General features: G+C 42.2%; 1 protein-coding gene across 1 annotated transcript; it reads left to right on the top strand.

Annotated features, from left to right (window-relative positions):
• Positions 1 to 339: 339 nt before the first annotated feature.
• atg3 (autophagy related 3) lies at positions 340 to 27,921 on the top strand. The gene is made up of 13 exons (XM_084051517.1): positions 340 to 402; positions 503 to 574; positions 2,508 to 2,549; positions 3,424 to 3,473; positions 4,574 to 4,644; positions 7,173 to 7,280; positions 13,516 to 13,565; positions 15,718 to 15,808; positions 17,004 to 17,038; positions 18,383 to 18,538; positions 24,318 to 24,445; positions 25,986 to 26,054; positions 26,638 to 27,921. Exons 2-13 carry the CDS (start codon positions 503 to 505, stop codon positions 26,717 to 26,719), a joined length of 954 nt encoding a protein of 317 aa, XP_083907643.1. The 5' UTR covers positions 340 to 402; the 3' UTR covers positions 26,720 to 27,921.

Raw genomic sequence — 27,921 nt, 5'->3', positions numbered from 1 at the left:
CTGATACATAATATTTCTATGATAAATGGCTGCCTATCAAATTAAAATACTTTTTATTGAACAATACGAAAAATAAAGGTACTTTTAAGGGTCCGTACATAATGTTAACATCCATGGCCATAAGGGAGGTCATTTATATTTGAAATGTAAATCTTAATGTAGATGTACGGGTCATAAAAAGAGAAAGCGCAAACACTATAATGAAGTTCATCCACGACTGTCGCGACAGACGAACGACAGTCTCCTATTGCGCCCAGCAGCTCAGCTGTTCTCGCGAGAGCTGAATAGCGGAAGGGAGGAATGCAATGCATCATCATGTGACCCGGGTCACGTGACTGTGTGCTCTGCTGCTGTTGACATCCTTCCTGATGTGTTGTTCAGCACAGCGAGCCTCTTTACACCGTGAGTTATTATAATCACGTTCATTCACCCTAAAACACACCGATAATCACACGTTTGGGTCTTTTAACGAGTGTTTCTCCATCGTTATTGTCGTTATCAGATGCAGAACGTCATCAACTCAGTGAAAGGAACGGCGCTCGGCGTGGCCGAGTTCCTCACTCCTGTCCTTAAGGTAAGATACACTCCCTGAGTGTTGCTTTAACTGGGAGTCACTCCTGTCCTTAAGGTAAGATACACTCCCTGAGTGTTGCTTTAACTAGGAGTCAGTCCTGTCCTTAAGGTAAGATACACTCCCTGAGTGTTGCTTTAGGAGCCAGTCCTGCATGGGAAAACCTTACGGGCTCTTTTAACTATGACAGGGTTCCTCAACGTTTCTCAGTCCAAGGACCCCTTAGCTGAGAGAGAGAGAGAGAGAGAGAGAGAGAGAGAGAGAGAGAGAGAGAGAGAGAGAGAGAGAGAGAGAGAGAGAGAGAGAGAGAGAGAGAGAGAGAGAGAGAGAGAGAGAGAGAGAGAGAGAGATGAAGCAGGGACCCCTCCCCCCCACTACACTATTGTATAAAATTGTGTTGCAGATTAAAATGTTTCATGGATGTCATAGATCAGTTGTTCTCAAACTTGTTCATGTCAAGGACCCCCAAATTGACACTTATTAGCCCGCAGACCCCCATTTCAAAATATATGCCAGGGACCCCCATAAGAGAAGATTTTTTACGGCTCTAGCAGTGATTCTCAACCATTTTAATTTCAAGGACCCCCAGTTTGACATGCATTATGGCTACGGACCCCCATTTAATGGCATTTCTATCACTTGACCACAATTTATATTGTAAAATCTATGTCAATTTAACTCTGAGAGTGCCGGGTCCATTTGGTTCCATTTGTACACTCTCAGAGTTACAGACCCATAAGGGTCCATTTGGTTCCATTTGTACACTCTCAGAGTTACAGACCCATAAGGGTCCATTTGGTTCCATTTGTACACTCAGAGTTACAGACCCCTAAGGGTTCATTTGGTTCCTAACTATCCATCATTTAGCTGGGGACCCCCTGGAACTCCCTCAAGGACCCCTGGGGGTCCCCGTACCCCACTTTGAGAACCAATGTCATAAATGGCTTGTTTGACAGCACTGTCATTGTTTGTGTGGCGTTGTGTGTTGGATTCATGTTAATGTGTGTTTCAGACAGCTAAGCACTTAAAGGAGTAGTTCACTTTTATTTTCTATCAATTACACACCCCATGTAGCCTTGAATTCATGGAGATTTCTTTAGTTTTTGCCGCATTCCTAAGCCAATAATTTGATGACATTTCTATACAGGGTACTACGTTTATAGTGAACTCATCGGTTGTGCCATACTTTTCACTATGCATTGTTGGATAAGATGAATCCACTATGGCAGGGGTCTTAAACAGGGGGTCCTCAGAGCTACTATAGGGGGTCCGCCAAACCTTTGTGTGAAAGGATGTTTTTTTTTTTTACATTAACCACTTGAACCCTAGCATCCCTATCCTGAGGGGAACATTAGCCGAAAATAGCAGACCTACAAGCTTGTGAGCTTGTAGATCCGCTATTTTCGGCAAAGAGGTATAGGCGTAGAGGGAAAGAAGAGCTGACTAAGTAAAAACAATCTGAAACACAATTTTATACATTATAGAGGGGGTCCCTGCTTCATCTCTCTCTCAGCCTGAATCTCACCCCGACTAAATCTACAGTTGATTTTGTCGACAAAAATGGGTTTTAGCGGTGCCTTGTTGGCGTCGTAATGACTGATTTTACACTTGGTTGCATGCTGACCATAGCAGATCTACACGCTCACAACGCGTCGCAGTCATCATAGCTTAGTTTTTATTTAGGTAGCCGACGAACATTTTTCGTCATAGTTTTAGTCGACGAAGTTAACACTGTTCACCAGTCAACAAAGTATATAGGGCTTAAGTACTTAACCCATTGAGACCTGGAACTGTGTCATATTTAAATTTGATCAATGGGTTAATTTGCACGTGCAGCTTATTTATCTCTGGACTCATCATGACAGATGCAGCCTAATAATATGTGTCTACAATATAACATGATATGATATGATGTGTGTCTTTGTATTGATTCCAGGAATCCAAGTTCAAAGAGACAGGAGTGATCACTCCAGAAGAGGTGAGGACAGTCCCTATGATTACTATTATTATCAGATTTCTTTGTGCTATTCAAATAGAGCAGATATGCTCAAATCTTTGCTTCTGGGGGTGGTCCCCGGAACAACATATTTTGAGATGGGTGTCGGCGGCCAAATACATGTAATTTTGGCTGGTCCTTGACATGAAAAAAGTTTGAGAACCACTGATATTATAGCAACATATGTTTCTTTCAAAAAAAACTGTTAGGATTTAGAAGACATTTGTAGAATCGCCCCAGAAGCAAAGATTTGAGTTACAAATGGTCGCTTTAAAAAAATTAAAATAAATTCAAACTAAAGATTTGCAGACATTTTCACGATTTTTCAAAAAGAATAGCAGCTCTACAAGCTCATTATGACCTAGTATATCTGCTATTCTTGAATGGCACAAAGAAATAAAAAAATTACACAGATGCGTTCCCGCTCTTATCATTCATCATCATTTACTTGAACTGTTGACATGTAGGGATGCAGCAGTTGATCATCATTTCGTTTTCATAATCGATTTGTAATCAATCCCTACTTTATTCATATTATAGGCGAAGTGTTTGGTGAAACACTTTCAAAAACAGTACAAAATTGCCGATCTACAAGCTCACAGTGTGTCGCACTGAGAGCGTCTGGATCGGTTACTTTCACTGTTTTTGCACCATTGTGCGACAAAGTATAAAATGCGGCTTAAGTGGTTAAATAGATTTGTTGATGTATAAACAAATACATAAAAAAGAGGTGCTTCTCGATTATTCGATTACTCGTAGAACAATTACTAAGAGAATAATTAATAGTTGCAGCCCTAGCAGTGTCCTGTGCTGTTTAGATTGATCAAGTGTTGCCTCCTGTGTGTTTGCTGTGTAGTTTGTGGCAGCAGGAGACCATCTGGTTCATCACTGCCCCACGTGGAAATGGTGAGTGTTTGTGTCCCTCGTGGTTGAAATACCATCATCTATGTGTGAGTGATAGCATTGTGATTATAGTGCTGGAGTGAGTGAGTGGTCACACGAGATGGTCAAAAACAATAACAATAGAATAACCATAATAATAAATGATCTACTAGGGACCAAAAAAAGGCCACACACTAACTCATTTTATACTTTTAAAACATTTTCCAAAATATTGCCCATCTATCGTCTCACAACACGTTGCATTGTGAGGTGTTTTGAGGATGTAGTTTGGCTGTTTTTGCCATTTTTGAAAACGTATGAAAGATTTTCAGCATGAAAACTAAACAAATACCCATCCAGCCATTTTTTTATGAGGAAAAACTAGTTAAAAGGTTAAAAGCTATAGCAGGGGTCTTCAACGTTTTTAAGGCCAAGGACCCCCTAGCTGAGAAAGAGATGAAGCAGGGACCACCACTACATATTTTATAAAATTGTGTCGCAGATAAAAAAAACTTTTTTAAACTTGGTCTGCTGTTTTTCCCTCTACACCCATACCTCTAATTTTCCCCTCAGAAAAGGAATTCTAGGGTTCAAGTGGTTAATGTAGTAACAAAAAAACAACAACATCCTTTCACACAAAGATTTGGCGGACCCCCTATAGTAGCTCAGAGGACCCCCTAGGGGTCCCGGACCCCTTGTTGAAGACCCCTGAGCTATAGAAGTAAAGGTGCAAAAAGGGGGATTAGGTGGGAATGCAAGTCTGAAAAGATGGGTTTTGAGTGTGGTTTTAAACGTGGCGAGGGTGGGGGCATCTTTGATGTGAGTTCCATAGGGAGGGGGCGGCCACCCGCCGAGAAGGCCCTGCCGCCCCCAGGTTCGCTTCTATGTCCTGGGGACATCCAAGGAGGTTGGCATCACCCGACCTGAGGGAGCGGGAGGGGGGCTTTTTTGAAGGGTCTCAGAGAGGTAGCGAGGAGCCTGGTTGTTGAGGGCCCTGTGTAGGCGGTGATTAATAGTGCAGCCCTATTACAATGTCATATGTAAGGAGTGTGGCTCTTATGTAATAATTAAGCATGATATTATGAAATAACGTGACTCATATTTCACATGCTATATTCCACCAGGGCGTCAGGAGAAGAGAGCAAGGTCAAGCAATATTTGCCTCCGGAGAAACAGTTTCTTCTAACACGCAACGGTAAGCTTTCATTTTAAAATATATCTTTTAAAAAGTGTTATTTTGCTGTTTGTATGTTGAAATGTTCAAGGATAGCCCCCGTCATGATGTCTCTCATCCCTCTGTCCTGGATTCCCTGTCTTATCTACACTCTTAAAACTAGAAAAAATAACTCTTAGGAGCACAGTTCTCCGCCAGGCCAGGTAGTAGAAGTCAGTCTTGGCCAATCAGAATGACATCGGACTGGTCCGTCTTGATGACATGACTTAATAATGTAATAATGTGTACCAATTTGCGTGAAGTTTGGACAAAATCTGTAGGAGAGATAGCAAAAAAGGTGCAAAAATATGCCTGCTGGTTGCGCTATAATAGGCCGATGTGAAAAGGGTGGCATCTCTTCCTCGGCCTAGTGGGAATGTGCGTGCATGGTTATGGGAACAGTCAGGAGCAGCTTGGTCAGCAGACCTCAATGCTCAGGCTGGAGTATAATCGGGCAAAAGTTTGTATAGATTTGAGGGGGCCAGCCCATGTAAAGATTGATAAACAAATAAAAGCACCTTAAAACTTAACTCTACAGGTAGCCAATAAAATGCAGCTAAGATTGGGGTGATATGGTGGCGTTTGTTTTGTGCAAGTAAGGAGGCGAGCAGCTGCGTTTTGAACCAGCAGCAAAAGCCCTGAGTGAGGACTGCTCAATACCTGCGTACAAGGAATTACATTAGTCCAGTCGAGAGGATATGAAGGCATGAATTGTCATCCCCCAATTGTTTAGGAAGATGGCACCATGAGGCCGATTTGAAAAAATGTAGGGTGGCGTTTCATCCTCGGCCTAGTGGGAATGTGCATGGAAGGTTTCACAGCAATCGGACGCCGCTGTGTTCATGATTTGAGGCTTTTTGTTCACAACGGGCCACTCCTCCAAACTTTGGAAGCCAATCTTAGCCAATCAGGAGAGAATATGAATAATCGGACAGAACTGTCTTGATCACATGACTATAGAGATGATGTGTACCTGATGTGCGTGATGTTTGGACAAAATCTGTAGTTTTGCAACAATTTGGGGCAGTGGTTCTGCTCTGGCCTCCAGGGAGTGTGTGTGCACAGTTTCACGTTGCCGGAGATTAGTCGTCCACAGACGGACAGGCGGGGACACACACGGACGGGCGGACGGGGGGCAAAACATAGTCTCGGCCGCGCCTTCGGCCTGGCGGAGACATTAGAATATAAAAACGCTTCATAGCTGGAATGACAAGATGGAGCGCAACTACTCCAATTCTGGTTCCATTATTAACTACTACTTAATAATTGATCAGCTGAGATTAATGTGCACCTCCTCTAGACATACATAACCCCTGCTTTTTATGAGCTAAGGGTGTAAGAGCATGTGTACAGTAAAAATCAATCGCACACACACACAAAAAAAAAATCTATAATCTATTAAATTTGTCCCCCCGTGTCGATTCATTTGCGTATAAAAAACGCTCTGGTGGTTTTTATTGGTGTATACAAAAACACGCTCTAAGATTTATATGATTAATCGTAAAGATGGAATCATCGCTAAGTGAGTAAGCGATAGTTAAAGGAAGTTCCTAAAGGCGGCAGTATAAATGTGTTGTTGATTGAGAGGGAGTGTGCTAGCCTGGCATTGGCCAGACTGATAACGTGGATTCACTCTCACGTTCCTCCCCCGCTATCAGTCTGGACTTCGGCCCATAGGGAGCGAGTATGAGAAATCAGAAAATTATTTTGTTGCTTTTCACTGTTTGTACGGACTGCAGTTGAAACGCATTCACTGGTTGGCCCGATCATTTTCTGATTTCTCATACTCGCTATGTGCTGAAGTCTAGGGGTCCTTGAGGGAGTTCCAGGGGGTCCCCAGCTAAATGATAGATTAGGCACCAAATGGACCCTTATGGGTCTGTAACTCTGAGAGTGTACAAATGGAACCAAATGGACCCTAACGGGTCCATTTGGTTCCATTTGTACACTCTCAGAGTTGATATAAATTGCGGTCCAAGTGATAGAAATGCCATTAAATGGGGGTCCGTAGCCCTAATGCATGTCAAACTGGGGGTCCTGTGAAATTAAAATGGTTGAGCCGTACAAAATCTTCTCTTATGGGGGTCCCTGGCATATCTTTTGAAATGGGGGTCCGCGGGCTAGTAAGTGTCAATTTGGGGGTCCTTGACATGAAAAAGTTTGAGAACCACTGGTCTAGACTGATACCGGGGAGGAACGTGAGAGTGAATCCACGTTATCAGTCTGGCCAATGCCAGGCTATAGTGTTGTGGTACCATGAGGTGCATGCATAGTCGAAGTAACCGGGCCAACCAGTGAGTGCGTTTCACTGCTGTCCGTACAAACAGTGAAAAGCATCAAAATCATTTTCTGATTTCTCATACTCGCTCCCTGTGGGCCCAAGTCCAGACTGATACCGGGGGAGTAGAGGAACGTGAGAGTGAATCCACGTTATCAGTGTCTGGCCAATACCAGGCTAGGAGTGTAGTGTACTGCTCCAGTTATACATGTGTTGTCTCTCTTATCTGCAGTTCCCTGTTACAAGCGCTGTAAACAGATGGAGTATTCGGATGAGCTGGAGGCCATCATAGAGGAGGATGATGGAGATGGTGGCTGGGTGGACACCTACCACAACTCAGGTTTGACTGACACACATACACACACACACACACACACACACACACACACACACACACACACACACACACACACACACACACACACACACACACACACACACACACACAGAGCCGTTGGGACAGAGGTGCTGTGCCTGTACCAGTTCCTGTTATTACACAAACACAATGTAGCAACTATCACACACCCTAATGCTTAGTTTGCTCGTTGGATGGGAAAAAATCTCCTTTCAAACCCATCAGTGTTGTCAGAAGTAAATATCTCGTTTTTCATTTTGTTAACCCATTAAGACCTGAAGCCGATTCTACATGTCTCCTAAATCCCAGTATTCTGAAAAACGTATGTTTCTATATCAGTGGTTCTCAAACTTTTTCATGTCAAGGACCCCCAAAATGATACGTTTTTGGCTGCGGACCCCCATCTCAAAATATGTTGTTCCAGGGACCCCCCAGAAGCAAAGATTTGAGTTACAAATGTTCGCTTCAAAAATATATATTTTCAAAGGTTTGCACAAGTTTTCACGATTTTTCAAAAATAGCAGATCTACAATCTCATAGCGTGGCACTCGGTGCCGCGCTATGAGCTTGTAGATCTGCTATTGTATTTTTGAATAGCCAAAGTGTAAAATAATGCTTTTTAGCTCGAATAAAACACACAGATATGTTCCAGGCCTTAAGGTAGTCAAGGGAGGAGGATTACCATGTCGCGTTACTAGACATGTTGGATGTCCAGTGCCGAAACGTCTTAGTTTTTTTTCCCCCGATGGTTGCGCAGTAAAACCAAACCCAACAAGCTTTGTGCTCATGTCACCTAAAGCGTACTCTTCTGGTCAACCTTTAATCTTAAACCTGAGTCATTCACCTACTGTACAGTACGCTTACACCACCATCAACTACTGTAGATTAGTGTCATTCTATGTCTATGTGAAGGAATGGCTTCTACGCACAATATTAGGTCATACTGTGCGTTGAGACCGTGCTCTCGTAGATTGGTTGAACACTTGATAGTGTTAATAGACCCGTTTTTTATGGGTATAACGTGATTTCATTAACCCATTTAGACCTGAGGCCGATTCTAAAAACAATACATGTATGTTACTATTTTACTGTACGTAGCAACAACAACCCCAAAAGGGGTTCCCAGATTGAAAGGTATAGTAACGTATAGGGGTTTCCGGTCTAAATGTGTTAAATGAGAGTTCAGGTTTGTCATTTATATTGTTTCTGTCGAGCGGAAACCTGTCCAAAAAAACATGTCCAAAACTGTTACTTTTCAGGATGCAAATTAAAAAATGGCAAAAGCAGCAGATCTACAAGCTCGAAACACGGCACAAAGTACGGCGTTGATTTACGAAAACACCCAAAAAGTTTAAATATGGAGATAAGAGGTTTCTGCCCAACAGCAACGGAATACAGGGATAGATTCAACCTTTTATTCAATGAATGACACGGATTCACAACGTAACAAGGATGCTGGCTATTTACTGTATTAACAAACAAGCTATGGGTTATGGACTAATGATGTCAATATATTACATGCTTTGAAGCGTGACACTAAATGTTAGAAGAACTGGGTGAATTTTGAAAATAAGTTAAAGGAGCTACACCATGAATTTAAAAAATAATAATAATATTTGATATCATATTGTTTATGTCCCTCAAACGTTTTTCAAAAGGTTTGAGCCTAAATCAAGCCTCAGATATACTCATTCCAACTAACTTCTCTCTGGCTTATAAAGCACTTTCACCTGCAATACCACATTGTCCTGTTTGGCACGGGGCGCTATTGAGCCAGTTTGTATGCATGTCATGTCCTGGTTCTGTGTGGAAAAAGTAAAAAAAAAAAAATAAGAAAAAATGTATACAAAAATAAAAATGAAAAAAAAAAATTATTATTTTTTTGGATTTTTTTTTTTTTGGTTAGAACTGAAAAACGGGAGGAATTGTTCCCAGACGTGACGTAGGGTGGGGGAACAAATCTGACGGACTGTTTTCAGACCAATTTACATGAAAACCACAGATAGCCTATGAAAGCCTGCATGCTCGAAGTCGGGTATTTGTTGGAACAGAAGAGAGGTGGGGGAGACCAAAAACACACAAAAATGAAGAAAAAGTTAAAATTCATGGTGTAGACCCTTTAAGCTCGTTGACACTAGTAGTTGTTGGTGTAATTGGCATTTCCGCAGTAAACAGAATAATACTTATTCAATAATGTATGGCTCACAACACAGGTATAAAGTTGCATGATGTTTGGCTTCACAATTGTGTTGCCAAACACTTGATATCTGTACTACTTATCTGGTAGTACAGATAGGGATTTTGATGACAAAACATTAAGTGTGCTTGGTCTCATAAAACACACAAATAAGTTGGATTGAAAAGACTTGAGGCTTTGTGGTAGAATTTTGAATCCGGTCTAAATGGCTGGAAAATGCTCCAAATTTATATAGCAGAAAGAAACCAAACAATGTTCAACAGGTCTTTTGTAGGTTAGCTACAGTATGTGGCAGTCGACATGATTCCTTCCTTATAAAAAGCTGACGGCGTTTACACTGACCGTACCCTGGACTGTAAGTTGCTGTTCCAAACTGGAACTGTTCCCAGGAGTGAAAAGGAAAGAGTCTGAAGCTAAAGGCCTCACATTACACCCCTACTCGCATGTGAATCTCATTTGTGTTTGTCCCGGCTCTGGAAACATCACACAACGTTACAGTTTTCACTTTTTTCAGGCTTTGAGCTGATTGTTGTATCCAGTGCAACATAAAAGCATTTGATTGTTGTATCCAGTGCAACATGAAAGCATTTGATTAGATATGATTTGATTTTATTAGACGTTATACAGGAGAAAAACACATGTTACATCATGTTCATCATAGAAACGTCAAGGATACAGACACAGAAAAGTCTTGCGACTTATTTTCATTGTGGTCCTATGAGTTGTATGATTGTTGTATCCAGGGCAACATAAAAGCAAGGGATTTAGCGCCTTACGCGTGACGATTTGGAGTGACCCACTGACCGTCCAGTCCAGTGACCAGCTCAGTGGCCTTGTGGTTAGAGCAGTGGTTCACAAACCTTTTTAATTTCAACGAGCCCCATAACTTTGAGAGTAAGGGTGGACTTGGAACCCCCTCAAGTAACCCTGAGGGTCCCTGGACCGCACTTTGAGAACCACTGGTTTAGAGCACTAGTTCCTAAACGTTTTAGCGCGAGACCCCCCAAAAAGAACTTTGATGTCTCCCCAGGATCTTTTTTTAATACTTAGAAATGATAGTTACAAACAAAATGTAGGAAACAAAAAATAAAGGGATATTTACTTTAATTCTATTTTTAGCATAAAATGAGGTACCAAACTGCAGCTGATAGAAAGTGCATTCACTATCACAAAAATACAATCTCTCTGTGAAGGCTGTAAACCACTGTTTCCAGTGTCAGACCTGAGATTGGGAGGTCGGGGTCCAAACACAAATGCTCCCTGGGCACAACATTTATGAAAATATTTCAGAACCACTGGTTTAAAAAATTAGGGAAAAAATTAGGAAACAAGCCTAAAAAAGCAAGTACACTTTAGAAACAAGCCCAAAAAAAACGCAACCCTCAACTACCAATTTAGTAGTAAGTAACTTAACAGAAAAAGAAGCCCAACGTCGCTTATGATAAGCAAACATGGCAACACTGCGTACAGTACTTCACCAGCATCATGTCCAGGTCACCCTGGGCAAGACCTGGGATGTTGGTTGTCTAGGAAGTTGACAACCGGAAATGGTTGAATTTGGCGGAAGTACAGACCAAGGAAATGACGTTGATGCTTTACAAATCTGTTAACATTCTCCGTGAATGAAACGAGTGGTGTGATTGGTCAAAAAATATCGTTTCCGGAGGGAACGGAAATCCTGTCCACTCAGGACTTCCTAGACACTCGATGCTTTAGGTCGTGACCAGGCTCTTCTTTTCGCAGATGAGTGAGGCTGGGACCGAGGTTATGTCCAGGTAGGGCTTTGCGACAATGATGATATTAAACCAACGATCTGTCTTCACAGAGGGATTGTTCTTTTGCGATAGTGAGTGCACATCAGCTGCAGTGTTGTACCTCATTTGATACTAAAATAGAACAGATCTACAAGCCAACCACATGCTGTTGGCTTGTAGATAGGTTCTTTTTGCTCATATACATGCGTCCAAAGTTCCCTCCCCCTGTTTTTACGGCGTGGCTTCTAGTCTGCAGGGGTCTAGTGGCAGCGTAGCAATGGATCACAACACGGGTGAGCTGGTCCATAAAAATAATGTGACGTCGGTAATATGGAACTGGTTTTGATTTAACAAAACAACAGATAAGCCTCACATACTTTGTTGTCGGGCGGTGTCGCTCGCTGAAATTTGCCAATAGATCGGCTAGAGAGTTAGCTTGTCATTGGACGGAGTATTTAAATTACAGTAAGCATTATTTGTAACGTTAACCCATTAAGACCTGGTACTGTGTCATTTTTAGATTTGAGCGAAAAAGCATTATTTTACAATTTGGCTATTCAAAATAGCAGATATAGGCACCGAGTGCCGCGCTATGAGCTTGTAGATCTGCTATTTTTGAAAAATCGTGAAAATGTGTGCAAATCTTTGAATATATATATTTTTAAAGCAAACATTTTTAACTCAAATCTTTACTTCTGGGGGTCCCTGGAACAAAATATTTTTTGATGGGGGTCCGTGGCCAAATACATATAATTTTGGGGGTCCTTGACATGAAAAAGATTGAGCACCACTGATATAGAAACATAGGTTTTTCAGAAAACTGCTGAGATTTAGGAGACATGTAGAATCGGCTTCAGGTCTCAATGGGTTAAGGTAAGGTTCACACTTCGAATGACACGTGGTTCGGGAACAGCTGGTTCCCAAGACTTACTTACTTATGCAGTCACAGCACAGTCTCTGTAACCACCACACAACCCTGACATTAGGTGTCAACATGCTCCTAAAAACATCACACAACTTTTTAGTGTCTGAATGTAAACGCAGACATACTGTACAGTTCCAGGTCGTTGGGCAGATTACCCAGAGGTCGGCAACCTTTTTGACGTGAAGTGCCATGTTTTATTTCCCTGATGGTCAGTGTGCCACATTATGACACCACGTCAACATAAATAAATAGGCAGCTGCTTGGCTTAAAGGTAGGGTAAGTGATATTTTTTGGTTGAAACAAAAAGTATTTTGTTAAAAGGTTAAAGCACTATATTCTGATAGTAATCGTTGCTATTTAGTGGTAGATCACGGCTTACAATTGGAAATAAAATGTGCTCTTGAGCTTGAAAAGGTTGGTTACCACTGCTATAGAGTGTTTGTTCAGTAACAGGAGTCTCCCCGTCTCTCCAGCTCTTTAATAAACAGAAAATACATTTTTCGGTAGGTGTCAAAATCTCAGCCAATCAGGAGAAAGTACCCATTTTTAAGCTTCATTTCATAGTGTTCCAGTTCCAATTTTGTCTGCTCATTTCTTAGTGTCATCACTTCCAATTTCACTTGTTTAATCTGTATCCTGATTGAGTTATCCTGATTGGATAAAATTGGAAATGAAACTGAAACTGAAACGAAAATGCATTTTCTGTTTTATAAAGAGCTGTAGAGACAAGGAGACTCCTTTTACTGAACAAACACTCTATAGCAATGAGTACTATCATAATATAGAGCTATTTAACACTTATTTTAACCAAAGAAAATCACTTACCCTACCTTTTAAGGACTTTGCATTCACTAAATAAATAAATCAACAGATTTTCATTTCCCTTCCCATATACATAACAACCTTATTTTCTTCATCTTTTGAAATATGTTCTTTCACATCAGGACATTGTAATGACCATTAGAGCAATAGAGCAATAACCCACCTATCTCCCAGACTCCCTCCCCAGTCAGAGTTCAGAGTTTGGATGAATGTAGAATTTTGTGCAGGATGTAGTTTGCATACAGATGTGAGGGGACCTCATTTCATTGACTACATTTAAATATATGTTTTATTTTAAATGAAAAATCCTCACCCTTCCCTGTGCCAATGTTGGCACCCGTGCCTAAGGTTGCCTACCCCTGGATTACACTGTAACAGAACTGTTCTTTTGTGTCTGTTATTTACATTTGTTTTGTGTCTTATTTATAGCTATATACTGTACTGTCTGTAAAGTTGTTCTGCAGGATGCATGACCCGTGTCTCCATGAGGTTTTGATGTTCATATTCCTGTCACCCTACTAGGTGTGTTAGGAGTTACAGACGCTGTACGGGAAATCTCACTGGACAATAAGGTGTGTGTGTGTGTGTGTGTGTGTGTGTGTGTGTGTGTGTGTGTGTGTGTGTGTGTGTGTGTGTGTGTGTGTGTGTGTGTGTGTGTGTGTGTGTGTGTGTGTGTGTGTGTGTGTGTGTGTGTGTGTGTGTGTGATTAAAACCTCCCTGCTTCCATCTTCATGCTCCTCATTACAGGTCATGTGAATAACAAGTAAATCCAGATGCTGCTGACGGTAGAAAAAGATGGCAGTCTGGAATGAATTTGGCAGCTTTACGTAACATTAAAACCGGGTCATTTTAGATTTTCGCTTTGGCTATTCAAAAAAATAGCAGATGTACAAGCTCGCAGCGCGTCACTTCGTGCCGCGCTGCGAGCTTGTACATCTGCTATTTTTTAACATCTTCAAAGTGTGAGAACTACTGATTTTAGAGGGCATTTGTAGAACCGGCCCCATGTGTTTAAATTTGGCTTTAAAGGGATAGTTCAACCCTAAAATGACTATTTATTCCTATGGATTAGTCACCCCATGGAGACTTGAATTCATGGATATATTTTTTAGGTTTTGTCTCATTCCTAAGACAATAATTTGATGACCTGCGGACCAGTAGGCAGCGGTTCCGGTATAGGAGACACAAAGGAGGCTCTTTGTGTGTCCTACCGGAACCGCTGCCGGTCATCAAATTATTGGTTTAGGAATGAGACAAAAACTAAAAAATATCCATGAATTCAAGTCTCCATGCGGTGACTGGTCGATAGAAAAAAAGTCATTTTGGGGGTGAACTATCCCTTTAATGGGTCAAATCTGGCTTTAACTTGTGAATTAAAACACAATCAGATGTACAGTCTGTAAGACAAGCTACTGTAGCTCTTTCCGGCCTTCCTCCACGATGGCTTTGGGAACTTAATCATGAACCCCCTCATAATCTCATAATTCATAATACACTTCTGTTTTAGTGCTTCCAAGCTTTGCTGGCCTTTTCTCTGCCTTTTAACAGACATCTGCATCTCATGTTAAGTCTTCCACATGCAGCCAGGCTTTCTGGGGGAGACATTTCGATCAAATGAATCACCATATAAACAAAGCCAGTGGTGAAGGCAGTGATTTTTCACCTCACAACAACAACAACATTACTGCAGTTACATAGGACCGAAAATATATCCATGCCGACATTTTGAACCAATAGCCGACGTAATCTTGCTCATGTAGGGTTAAGGTGGCTTGAAAGAATTGCGAAAATAACCGATCTACAAGCTCACAACGGGTCGCATTGCGCTGCGTTGTGAAATTGTAGATCTGCTATTTTTTACTTTTTTCTTTTTTAAAGGGCAAGACCACTTTGGTAGAGGTTTGGGTTGTGTAGTTACCTTGCCATGATGTAACTCCAAAGGTGGACAAGAATTCAAAAATAATTGCTCCATTGATTAGAAATTGATAATTCAAAATATGCTCCTCATTGACTTACATTGTACACTGAAACGTCTCTCAAAGTCACTCTCTCAAAGCACGTAAACGAACGCAAACAAAGTTGATTGAGACAATATAGAACATCACCAAACCCAGTACTGTTTAAAAAAATATATATAATACGGATCCTCAAATAGTAAAATCAGCAGGAAGTTGACATTTTTATTTAAAAAAAAAACAGTACTGAGTTTTGTGATGTTCTATATTGTCTGAATCAGCTTTGTTTGTGGTCGTTTACGTGCTAAAAGATTTTGAGAGCTGTTTCACCGTACAATGTAAGTCAACGAGGAGCATATTTTGAATTAACAATTTCTAATCAATGGAGCAATTATTTTTGATTTCTTGTCCACCTTTGGAGTTACATCATGGCAAGATATCTACACAACCCAAACCTCTACCAAAGTGGTCTTGTCCTTTAACCCATTAAGACCTGGAACGCATCTGTGTCACTTTAGATTTCTTTGGCTATTCAAAAATAGCAGATATACAAGCTCATAGCGCGGCACTGAGTGCCGCGCTATGAGCTTGTAGATCTGCTATTCATGAAAAATCTTTTTTTCAAAAAAACGTTACGATTAAAAAAAAAAAGAATTGCCTCAGGTCTTAATGGGTTAAATAATTGTTCTCGCAATCAAGGGAGAAGTTTAAAATAATGGTGATATTTAGCTATAGCTTGAGCTTAACGCTTCACTCTCTCTCCTTCTAGGACAACATGAATATGAACGTGAATTCCGGAGCGTGCGGCAACGGCGACGACGAGGATGAAGACGAAGACGGAGAAGCGGCGGACATGGAAGGTACTGTAGTGTGTTGGTAGTAGAGCTCTGCACGGGGTCCACAATGACCCGGACCCCAACCCTAATGGACCTGTGAAATCGGTTTCCGAGATCCGAGTGGACTCACTGGACATTCTTTTTAAAAAGTCGGACAGAGATCCGATCTGTTCAGAGACATTACAGACCCAACCTATTATTTTATGGTACCGACATTATACCTAAAATGCCGTTCTAACAGGCTAGATGTTAGTTATTATACTCTATAATGAAACCTAGCAGCTACGTAGCAGCAGTTTATTTCGTAGACTAAAACTATTGGTGAAAAATGTTCATCAAATTTTCACTGACGGAAACTAAATAAAAACTAAGCTATGATGACTAAAACTAAGACTAAATATATTGACAATTTCGTCAACAATTAAAAACTAGACTAAAATGTTAGTGAGGGACTAGTGGAGAAGAGATCCAGTAGAACTAAAAGACAAGTCATTTCATGCTTGGTTGCGCTCCGGTGTTGCGCTCTGAAAATAGCAGATCTACAAGCTCACAACGTGTCGCGCTGCAAGGCGTTTTTCAGCACGTGTAAAATCAGCCATTACGACGCCATCAAGGCACCGCCACAATACATCTTAGTCGACTAAATCAACTGTAGATTTAGTCGACTAAAATCTTATGATATTTAGTAAAACTAGACTAACAGTAAAACATTTCAGATGACTATAATATGACTGAAACTAAATGGAATTTTATTCAAAAGACTATGACTAAAACTGAATCAAAATTTGCTGCAAAAAATCAACACTACGTAGCAGCCTACAATGAGATACAATATGACATTAAATTGCATGTTTTCACCTTGATGAAAAACCTCCCCATGGAGACTTGGATTCATTCGTATATATTTTTTGTTTTTGCTTCATTCCTAAGCCAATAATTTGATGACCAGCGGACCGGTAGGCAAAGGAGACATCAGATTATTGACTTAGGAATGCGACAAAAACTAAACATATCCATGAATGGGATGACTGATCGATAGAAAAAAAGTCATTTTGTGGGTGAACTATACCTTTTAAGTACAGTACTTGAGTAAATGTACTTACTTAGTTACTTTCCACCACTGATGCTGTGTAATGAAAAGCAGCTCCTATCATGCTATCATTCCCGAAGCGCTCGCGGTGTTAACGATGTCCTCTTTTTCAACATGTCTCCTCCTCAGAGTATGAAGAGAGCGGCCTATTGGAAACAGATGAGGTACGTTTGGTTTGTTGCTCACGGAGCACGTTGTGTAACGTGTGATCTGATTACATTTGGGGGGGGGGGGGGTCGGAAGGTTCCCGGTTCGACTCCTGACGCCCCCCTCTGGGGCTAGTGTCCAAATGCCCTTGGTAGGGTTGGGATTTTTAGGATTTAAAAATTCCGGTTTATTAACAATGCCCTCTTAATGGTCCGGTTTCCATTAACGTTTACTATAGGGGGTTCCAAAATGGACCCTTACAGGTCTGTAACTCTGAGTGTACAAATGGAACCAAATGGACCCTTACAGGTCTGTAACTCTGAGTGTACAAATGGAACCAAATGGACCCTTACAGGTCTGTAACTCTGAGTGTACAAATGGAACCAAATGGACCCTTACAGGTCTGTAACTCTGAGAGTGTACAAATGGAACCAAATGTACCCTTACAGGTCCATTTGGTTCCATTTGTATACACTCAGAGTTATGGTTGTTCTTTGAAATAAAGAGAAGGTTGAGAACCACCTATAATGTAATTATTATAGCAGAGGTGAAGTCCACATAACCAGCTCTGACTGTGTAGATAAAAACCCGGTTCCAGAAACGGTTCCAAATGTGATGGACTCAGATGGAACCCATTCCGGTTCCTCCGGGTTTCCGGATCCCAACCGTAGTCCTTTTAGCAAGACACCAACCCGTTAAAACTGGGGACGCATCTGTGTAACCACTTCAACCGTTATTTTACACTTTGTCTATTCAAAGCTTGTGCCTTCCATCAAAATTCACGATCCTCCCCACGCCCCTGTGTGCACCCCCTGCCCCCTTCGGTACCTTCTGGCTATGACTTTAGGTGTCCGGGACATTTCGCCTCCCGTAGGCGAGGTCCAGGCAAAACACCCTTCACCCATTTCGGTCGTGAGGCACGCCTAAGCCGCCTCTTATAACCTCCTCCACCCCGCTGAGCTTGCGACGGAGCCCGCTGTCAGGACTTCTAGAACGGACCGATTCCGAACCCGGTGACGTGATCCCGCCTTGGGTACCACCGGGTTGACCCTAGGTACATAGTAAGCACTCACAGATCCAGGATTCCCACGCCCATGCCAGTCAAGCAAGCCATGTAGGCCCAAAGCCAGGGAAAAGACCCTAGTTAAACTAAGCCATTCGGTGGGAACTCCATCAGGCATTGAGCGCAACTGCACTAGATAGAGCCCGTACAAAGAAACATGGGGTCGTCATCATCAACTCACGCCGGCATTGAACGGTAACGGCACGTTCTATTGTACGTAGAAAAGGGCCAATAGCCAAATAAATCTAAAATGACAGAATGTGTTCCCTGATTGAATGGGTTCATTGTGTCTCTTCAGGCGACCTTGGACACCAGCAAAATGATGGACGCCGCCAAAGCCAAAGCGGAGGCCGGGAGCGAAGACGCCATCCTGCAGACCAGAACGTACGACCTGTACATCACCTACGACAAATACTACCAGACACCTCGACTCTGGCTCTTTGGCTATGATGAGGTACTGCACACGCACGCACGCGCGCACGCACACACACACACACACACACACACACACACACACACACACACACACACACACCAGTGATGGAAGAAGTACTCAGATATTTACACACACACACACACACACACACACACACACACACACACACACACACCAGTGATGGAAGAAGTACTCAGATATTTACTTACACACGCACACACAGACAGACTCTCAAAATGTTACTTGAGTAAAAGTGCAAAAGTATTGGCATCAAAATATACTTAAGTAGTCTAGATCGGCTATTATCAAATAGCCTAGGTATTAAATAGGTGTCCATATTCTGGGGCAAACGTTCTGCAAAAAAATAGATCTATACAAGCTTGTAGATCTGCTGTTTTTGGGCCAGAGATCTGGTGTTGAGGGAAACAAAAGTAGCCGACCTATTATAGAGCCCTGAGGGACCCCAATCAACTGGGATCTCCTAAGTGTTTAATAGTTACTTTGAGGCAACATTAGCTACATTTCTTGGGGACATCCAGATATTCAATTCAATTCCCGTACATATCTGCCATCTTTTCTCTCTCGCTCTCGCTCTCTCTCTTGAATGGATTGAATTTAGAGAAAAGGGGGGATCCGCTACATCTTTTTATAATCTCATGTTTACAGTAACCCGCTGGAAATAATCTCGTATGCTGGCTAATGATGAGAAGACTGGATAAAATGTATAGACCATTTAGATATTGTGTATAGTTTGTGTTTACTCTACTCATTTAGGCAGTCCTGACTCAGTATCTTCATCTGAATTGGTACCAGCTACCACTTTTCTCAACAACTAACAACAAACGGTTGAATAGCCAACTGCCAGACCAGCTGTAAAATGTGGTTAATGTCAAAAAGGGTAATCTACTGGTATGTAAAAATGTCATAGAAATGTTGCATGGGAGCCCCCTTATGTTTCGTTTGTGCAACTGCATTTTACACTCTCACTCAGCCTAGGTTAGGTTTAGGCATAGTGGTTAGCACATAGTGTCTGTGAGGTTATGGTTAAGGTTAGGTTTAGGCATAGTTTCTGTGAGGTTAAGGTTAGGCATAGTGTTTGTGAGGTTTGGTTTAGGCATAGTTTCTGTGAGGTTAAGGTTAGGCATAGTGTTTGTGAGGTTTGGTTTAGGCATAGTTTCTGTGAGGTTAAGGTTAAGGTTAGGTTTAGGCATAGTTTCTGTGAGGTTAAGGTTAAAGTTAGGTTTAGGCATAGTTTCTGTGAGGTTAAGGTTAGGTTTAGGCATAGTTTCTGTGAGGTTAAGGTTAAGGTTAGGTTTAGGCATAGTTTCTGTGAGGTTAAGGTTAAGGTTAGGTTTAGGCATAGTTTCTGTGAGGTTAAGGTTAAACATAGTGGTTTTGAGGTTAAGGTTAGGTTTAGGCATAGTTTCTGTGAGGTTAAGGTTAAGGTTAGGTTTAGGCATAGTTTCTGTGAGGTTAAGGTTAAACATAGTGGTTTTGAGGTTAAGGTTAGGTTTAGGCATAGTTTCTGTGAGGTTAAGGTTAAACATAGTGGTTTTGAGGTTAAGGTTAGGTTTAGGCATAGTTTCTGTGAGGTTATGGTTTTAAACATAGTGGTTTTGAGGTTAAGGTTAGGTTTAGGTATAGTTTCTGTGAGGTTATGGTTTTAAACATAGTGGTTTTGAGGTTAAGGTTAGGTTTAGGCATAGTGTTTGTGAGGTTAGGGTTAAGGTTGGGTTTAGACATAGCTTAGGGTTTAGGTGCCACATGGACGACACACCAAAGGAAGAGGGAGTCCCCTGCTCACACATTTTGAGAGCAGGATCCACCCTCCATACTCGTGAAATCACTCACTTTCTCCCCCTGTAGGCTGATTCCATCAACTTCATGCAAAAGTGTTCATGGCAGTGCTGGTCAGATCAAAGATCGCGTTACTGCATTCATTGCCTATTTCTGGTCTCAGATGTTTTCAGAAGCATGCTTTAGTGTACCGTTTAACAGTTAATATTGTTTAATTGGCCACCATGTCAGCAATAGCCGATTGAAAAAAGGTTAGGGAACAAAATATTTTGAGATGGGGATCTACACATGTCTTCTAAATCCCAGTTTCTATATCAGTGATTCTCAAACTTTTTCATGTCAAGGACCCCCAAAATTATTTGTATTTGGCGGCGGACTCCCATCTAAAACTATGTCGTTCCGGGGACCCCCCCAGAAGCAAAGATTTGAGTTACAATGTTTGGTTTAAAAAAAAATATATATAAGGTTTTTTGCACACATTTTCAATTTTTTTTCAAAAATAGCAGATATACAAGCTCATAGCGCGGCACTCGGTGCCGCGCTATGAGCTTGTATATCTGCTATTTTTGAATAGCCAAAGTGTAAAATAGTGCTTTTTTTTAGCTCAAATCAAAAAATGACACAGATGCGTTCCAGGTCTTAATGGCTTCATTCCCACCTCAACAAAGTTTACAAAGACTGCCGGGTGTCACACCAGGTGAATTAACATCGGAATGAGCCTAGAATGCATATCAATTGTCCATTGTGTGACATAGCGTCCCACCACTAAAAACACCAATACAACACTGAGCACCACTGATGTAGCAATATACGTTTTTTTAAGAAAACTGTTAGGATTTAGAAGACATTTTTTTCAGAATCGGCCTCAGGTCTTAATGGGTTGAAGAAAATAATCGTTCATCATTAATCATAATGGAGAAACAAATGCGTGTTGAGTGGACGTGTGTGTGTGTCAATGGACCCAGTTGTTATCAGAGCTGTGACTGGGCCATGCCGTTCTGTTCTGCCTCACTCAGAGTCTCAGACAGATGCACACTGTTGGCTATTCCTCCAGCCTTTTTCACTTGCACACTCATTTCTTCTCTCAGTTCCACAACAGTTCCTTTTACAGCCCACAAACACACACACTGCCATTCACAGCCTTTCAATTGACAAAAAAAACACTTCACAATCATTCAGATGGACTCATCATAATAATGCACATGACACGTAGCCGGCTTTAAGGGAGGGATCTACAAGCTCACGACACGTTGTGAGCTTGTAGATCTGCTATTTTCAAAGGACTTTTTATACATTTGAAAACTTGTGAAAATTGGGACCTTCTGTATAATTAGTACTTTTACTTTTGGTACTTTAACCCATTAAGACCTGGAACTGTGTCATTTTTAGATTTGAGCTAAGTAAGCATTATTTTACACTTTGGGCTATTCAAAAATAGCAGATATACAAGCTCATAGCGCGGCACCGAGTGCCGCACTACGAGCTTGTAGATCTGCTATTTTTGAAAAATCGTGAGAATGTGTGCAAATCTTCTGAATATATATATATATATATTTTTAAAGCGAACATTTTTAACTCAAATCTTTGTTTCTGGGGGTCCTGGAACAAAATATTTTGATGGGGGTCCGTGGCCAAATACATATAATTTTGGGGGTCCTTGACATGAAAAAGTTTGAGCACCACTGATATAGAAACACACGTTTTTTCAGAAAAACGTTGGGATTTAGGAGACATGTAGAATCGGCTTCAGGTCTCAATGGGTTAAGTACATTTTCATACCAATACTTTCATGTACCTCACTACTTATATCTCACATTCCAACTTCACCTACATGTGTACATAAAGAAAAACATCACATGGATGCAGCTGGGACGTATCATCAGTGTTGTAGCCTGGGGTCGACGGGTGTTTCGGGTCTCAACAACATACACCCTCGCCCAGGTGACCCAGCCGGGGTTGATCAAGCCCCGACTTACGTCCCAGTAGCTACCCACGGTCAGTCCTCTAGGGCAGTGCTTCTCCAAGGACGTCAAGGACCCCCAAATTGACACTTATTAGCCCGCGGACCCCCATTTGAAAAGATACGCCAGGGACCCCCACAAGAGAAGATTTTTACGGCTCTAGCAGTGATTCTCAACCATTTTAATTTCAAGGACCCCCAGTTTGACATGCATTAAGCATAATAATCTCTGGGACCCCAATTTATAGTGTAAAATCAATGTTAATTTAACTCTGAGAGTGTACAAATGGAGCCAAATGGACCCGGTCCATTTGGTTCCATTTGCCAAAGCCAAAGTGCAGTCATTTTTTTTTACTGATTCATGGGTTTAAAAGTGTTTCAACTGGTCAGCCAAATGAGATATAGGGATACAAGTGATATCACACTAATTGTATATCTGTTCATGAGGTAATTGTTTATCCCCCAAAATCACAAAGGCTAATTTCACCTGTGGGATATACAAATAAGTTGGTGTGTCCAAAATACGTAGTTACTGCACTTTGGCTTTGTAGGGCAGCATAGCTGAGTTGGTAGAAAGGCTGCTTGGGAATCGGAAGGTCCCCCAGCCTCGGTCTATGTGTCGGAAGTGTCCCTGAGCAAGACGTTTAACCCCTAACTGCTTCTGTTGTACCAAATAGTTAGGATGGGTAAATGCAGTAGCCTGGGTGCCAGCCTGCTTCGCTACGTTCGGCGGATTTTTTTTTCTCTCTGCGCTTCCCAGTCTGGAATGCCTCCTATCTCCAGGAGGCGGGACACAGCAGCCAAGGTTCGAAACCTACCGTGGCTTCTGATTGGTCTGTGGTGCGGGGCGGGACAAAAAAAACGGTGTGATCGTTTTGATTCGTCATTCGTTTGAACAACATCCAATCAGCAACGACGTTGCCTAACGTAACATATGTAGTTCCAGTGTAGTTCTACAAGACGAGTCAATCGGGGGCATTCCAGACTGATAAGCGCAGAGAGAAAAAAAAATCCGCCGAACGTAGCGAAGCAGGCTGGCACCCAGGCTATAAATGCAGAGGACAACTGTAACATGAGAAAAATACCTCAAAGGAGTGGGGAGTGGGGACTAAATTATGATGAATTATTAGTGTTGTAGATTTGCTATTTTTGATGAATGTTTGCCCTCAGAATAGAGACTCTAGGATTCAAGTGGTGTGTGAACTAGTCTCGCGTGGCCAGACTATTGCCTCCCACAATTTTCAAATGTGTCCGGTCATACAGTCCCAGACTGTATGGTCATACAGTCCCAGACTGTATGACCGGACTCGGAAGCTCTGATCATGATTAACCCATTGAGACCTGAAGCCGATTCTACATGTCTCCTAAATCCCAACAGTTTTCTGAAAAACGTATGTTTCTATATCAGTGGTGCTCAATCTTTTTCAAGTCAAGGACCCCCAAAATTATATGTATTTGGCCGCGGACCCCCATCAAAATATGTTGTTCCAGGGACCCCCAGAAGCAAAGATTTGAGTTAAAAATGTTCGCTTTAAATATATATATATTTTCAAAGATTTGCACACATTTTCACGATTTTTCAAAAATAGCAGATCTACAAGCTCATAGCGCGGCACTCGGTGCCGCGCTATGAGCTTGTATATCTGCTATTTTTGAATATCCCAAAGTGTAAAATAATGCTTTTTTAGCTCAAATCTAAAAATGACACATTTCCAGGTCTTAATGGGTTAAGATATAGACCGGATGTGAAGCCTCCTCCCAAATTCCGTTTCGTCTTTACGTCGCGCAAATTTATACAAATACTGTATGAATCAAAATCATCTAAGTGTATTTAGCTTGCTGCTTAGCAGAGAATGGAAAATAAAAAATAAAATGTAAAGATATTTTAAAATATATTTTCGTGAACGGAAGTGCCAGCTTCCTCTCTCGGATTTCGGGAGTCGTAGTTCCAGACTCTATATAGCATTCAGAGATTGTGGAATAGTTGCCTGGCTACGCGAGACCATGTGTAGCCTAACCGTGCAACCTTTCCCCTCACAGGACAGACAGCCGCTGAGCGTAGAGCAGATGTATGAAGACATCAGCCAGGACCACGTCAAGAAGACCGTCACCATCGAGAATCACCCCCACCTGCCGCCCCCCGCCATGTGCTCGGTACACCCCTGCAGGTCAGAGGGACAAGAACTAGCGCGCACGCACACGCACACGCACACACGCACGCACACGCACACGCACACGCACACGCACACACACACACACACCAGTGTTGATTTCGTTGGCTAAAACTATGACGAAAAACGATCGTCGACTACCTTTTTTCACTGACGAAAACTAAATTTAAACTAAGCTATGATGACTAAAACTAAGACTAAATATATTGTCAATTTCGTCTTAAAGAAACTAGACTAAAATGTTAGTGAGGGACTAGTGGAGAAGAGATCCAGTAGAACTAAAAGACAAGTCGTTTTATGTTCGGTTGCGCTCGGCTGTTGCGCTCTGAAAATAGCAGATCTACAAGCTCACAACGTGTCGCGCTGCGACGCGTTGTGAGCTTGTAGATCGGCTATTTTCAGCGTGCAACCAGGTGTAAAATCAGTCCTTACGACACCATCAAGGCACCGCCAACATACATTTTACAGTCGACCAAATCAACTGACTAAAACTAAATGGCATTTTATTCAAAAGACTATGACTAAAACTAAAGTATTTTTTGTCAAAATCAACACCGACAGACACACACAAACACACACACTCACTGGAGATGTGTCACAGGGAGGTCACAAGAGCACATTACACACTTGTCCCTCTGTCATAGATTGTCATCCACCGATTAGATTTCCAGATCATCGTCGTCGTGTAGCCAGACGATCAGAGATCTCCGCCTGATACGCCTTGGTGACGTGCTAATGGCAAATGTAGGGGCTAAAACCTGTTGGAAACAATTGGGGAAATTTCACAAATAACGGCTTCACCCCCATCAACGTTGGGAGGTTCCTTCATATTAGGATGGGGCTATGATTGTTTTTTCGAAGCAGTGGGTGTGGGTTTGTTAGCAGCCGTTTTCTTCCGCCGTTCTAGCCCCCCACATTGAATTTAGATTTCCCCCAGATCATCGATCAGTAGGTAAAGATCTCTGACCTTTTGGCTATGCGAGACTAGATTGTGGCATACCTTTTATTTATTTATTTAGCTAAATTTTTACCCCGCGATTTTGTAAACCTTTTATTTCACCCGGTGCCAATTTTCGAAGTGATCCTGGGCGCTACACTCCCCCCACCAGACTAGGAAGCCCAGGGCCGAGCTCATGCCTCCTTCAGTGCATGAGAGCCAACTGACCTTCTTATCAAACTGACAGGGGAGAGTTTCCCCGGTTGGACGTAGCGCGTGGAAGGAACACGTTATTCCAACCAGTTCCTTTCCCCTCCATCAGGCGCCCCGGCTGTCATGGGGGAGGCGGTATAGTGACCAGGATTACTACATGTTTTTGCGAGGGTATTAACTACCCTAGGAGACACGGAGAGAACATGCAAACTCCACACAGAGAGGCCCGTTCGCCATTTCGGCATACCTTTTATTTGTGTAAATTACACCCTGTGTCTGCTATAAACCTTTATTTGCCTTTGTGTTATTGTACCGTTTCTCGGCCATAGTTTGACCTTTATGAACGAAGGAGCAAAGACTTGACGCTGAACCTCTCTTCTCTTTCAGACACGCTGAGGTGATGAAGAAGATCATTGAGACGGTCGCCGAAGGGGGAGGCGAGCTGGGAGTACATATGTATCCTTCTGCTGTATAATACAGTGGTTCTCTAACATTTTTGGGCTCAGGTCACCCCTGTAAATAACCTACGTCATATTATGCTACGTATATATGTGAAACTTTCCCTCTAAGATCCAGTACGTCATGAGGAAAGGTTGAGAGAATATCCGTTTCCATTAGGACAGAACGTTTTTACTTGGCGTTTTAACCACTTGAACCCCAGCATAAAAATAGCCGATCTACAAGCTCTTGGTGAAGAGACTTAGCGTACTGTAGAATGGGGGGAAAAGCACCAAGAACAGTGCGTCTCCCATCCGTTTTACTAAGTCTAGACAGTTTAAGTGGGTAAACTGAAGTGATATTGATAGATTTCGAATATTATCTAAGTGTTCTGCGGCAGCCGTGGACTTCGTCACGGCACCCACTTTGAGAAACCCTGGTATAATAGCCACACATTGAATGGATTTTCAAGACCCTTTTGAAATTCTTCGCAAATCGAACATCCACAAGCTTACAACGCTGTCTTTAGAGCTTATAGCGATCAGTAAAGTGTTGTGTGCCGTCCATAATACATCACATTCTCCTTAACCAAAAGCTGCAGGTATCTTTTGATTTTCCTGAAATTCGTCCAGGCCGTCATTCCCACAATAGAATACGACTATACGAGGCACTTCACCATGTAGCTCTCTCACGCACAGACACACACAGACACACACACACACACACACACACACACACACACACACACACACACACACGCACTGCCGCCTCTGCTGGTTGCCTGGAAGTGGGGGAAAAAAAGATTCTCCTGCTGTTGTGAGCGGCAGCTTAGAGATGGCATCTCAGAATGACTTTCAGGAACGTGGCCGTTTAACTCAGAGACTCCTTGGTAACGGGGAGGGACAGGACCATTGGACCACCGATAAGACGGGGGACGGGGACGTTCGAGTCCACATAAAGCAGCTGTCTTTACCAGCGATGTGCTGGCTTCATGTGGGGATCCGTCTCGCAGTGTTGTGTTTTTTTTTGTGTTTTGTTAGGAAGACGTGCGCTGTCTTTACTCAACTTCACTCAAACCTCAGACGCTACACTTGAGCCCCTATTCTGAGTTGAGAATTCGGTGAAAATAGCTGACCTACAAGCTCACGTCGTGAGCTTGTAGGTCAGCTAAAACCGGAGGGCCCGGGCGACCCGTATCAACTAAATTTAGGGTTTAAGTGGTCAAAAGCCTACTTTATACACTACCTACCGTCTGATGACAATGACTGATTATGCCATCGCATTCCTAAGCCAATAATGTGATGACCAGGTAGGCAGCCGTTCCGGTAGGAGACACAAATGAGACTCTTTGTGTCTCTCCCACCGGAACCGCTGCCGATCATGAAATGATTGGCTTAAGAATGTGACAAAAACAAAAAAATCCATGAATTCGCTGGGGAAACCCCAACAGGTCATCAACAGTTGTCTGCAGCCGCCGCTCCTTCCTGGTTTACACGACGGTGCTGGTCATCATGTTCCTGCTTGCTTGGGCTCCAGTATAGATAATATAACCCGTATAATTTCTCCTAACAATATCTTTGGGCTATGTTTCTCTTCCTGAGTGTCGGTTTAGTTTTTCTTTCCTGCTCCACATCAGCAGTCGGCTTTCTGCGGTATATTTATCAAACGGCGTCGGTATAAAGCTACATTTATACGTGTTATGTTGCGATGCGTTGTATGCTTTTAGATGTGCTGTTTTTTTTCCCGGCACGTGGCGTCTTTAAGCCTCCCTGGAAGCGTCACTATAGCTTTCCCATGGTGTTGCACTGTTCTGGAGTCATAGTTATACGTTGTCAAGCTGCAATCCATAACTTTATTTTTTTGTGTGAATAAAATGTTATCTTAA

Source organism: Gymnoscopelus microlampas, assembly GCF_963454915.1.
Source record: "Gymnoscopelus microlampas genome assembly, chromosome: 24".
In the NCBI taxonomy this organism is placed as follows: domain Eukaryota; kingdom Metazoa; phylum Chordata; class Actinopteri; order Myctophiformes; family Myctophidae; genus Gymnoscopelus; species Gymnoscopelus microlampas.
Note: the sequence above shows the minus strand (reverse complement) of the source record. Positions and strands in the feature narration are given on the sequence as shown.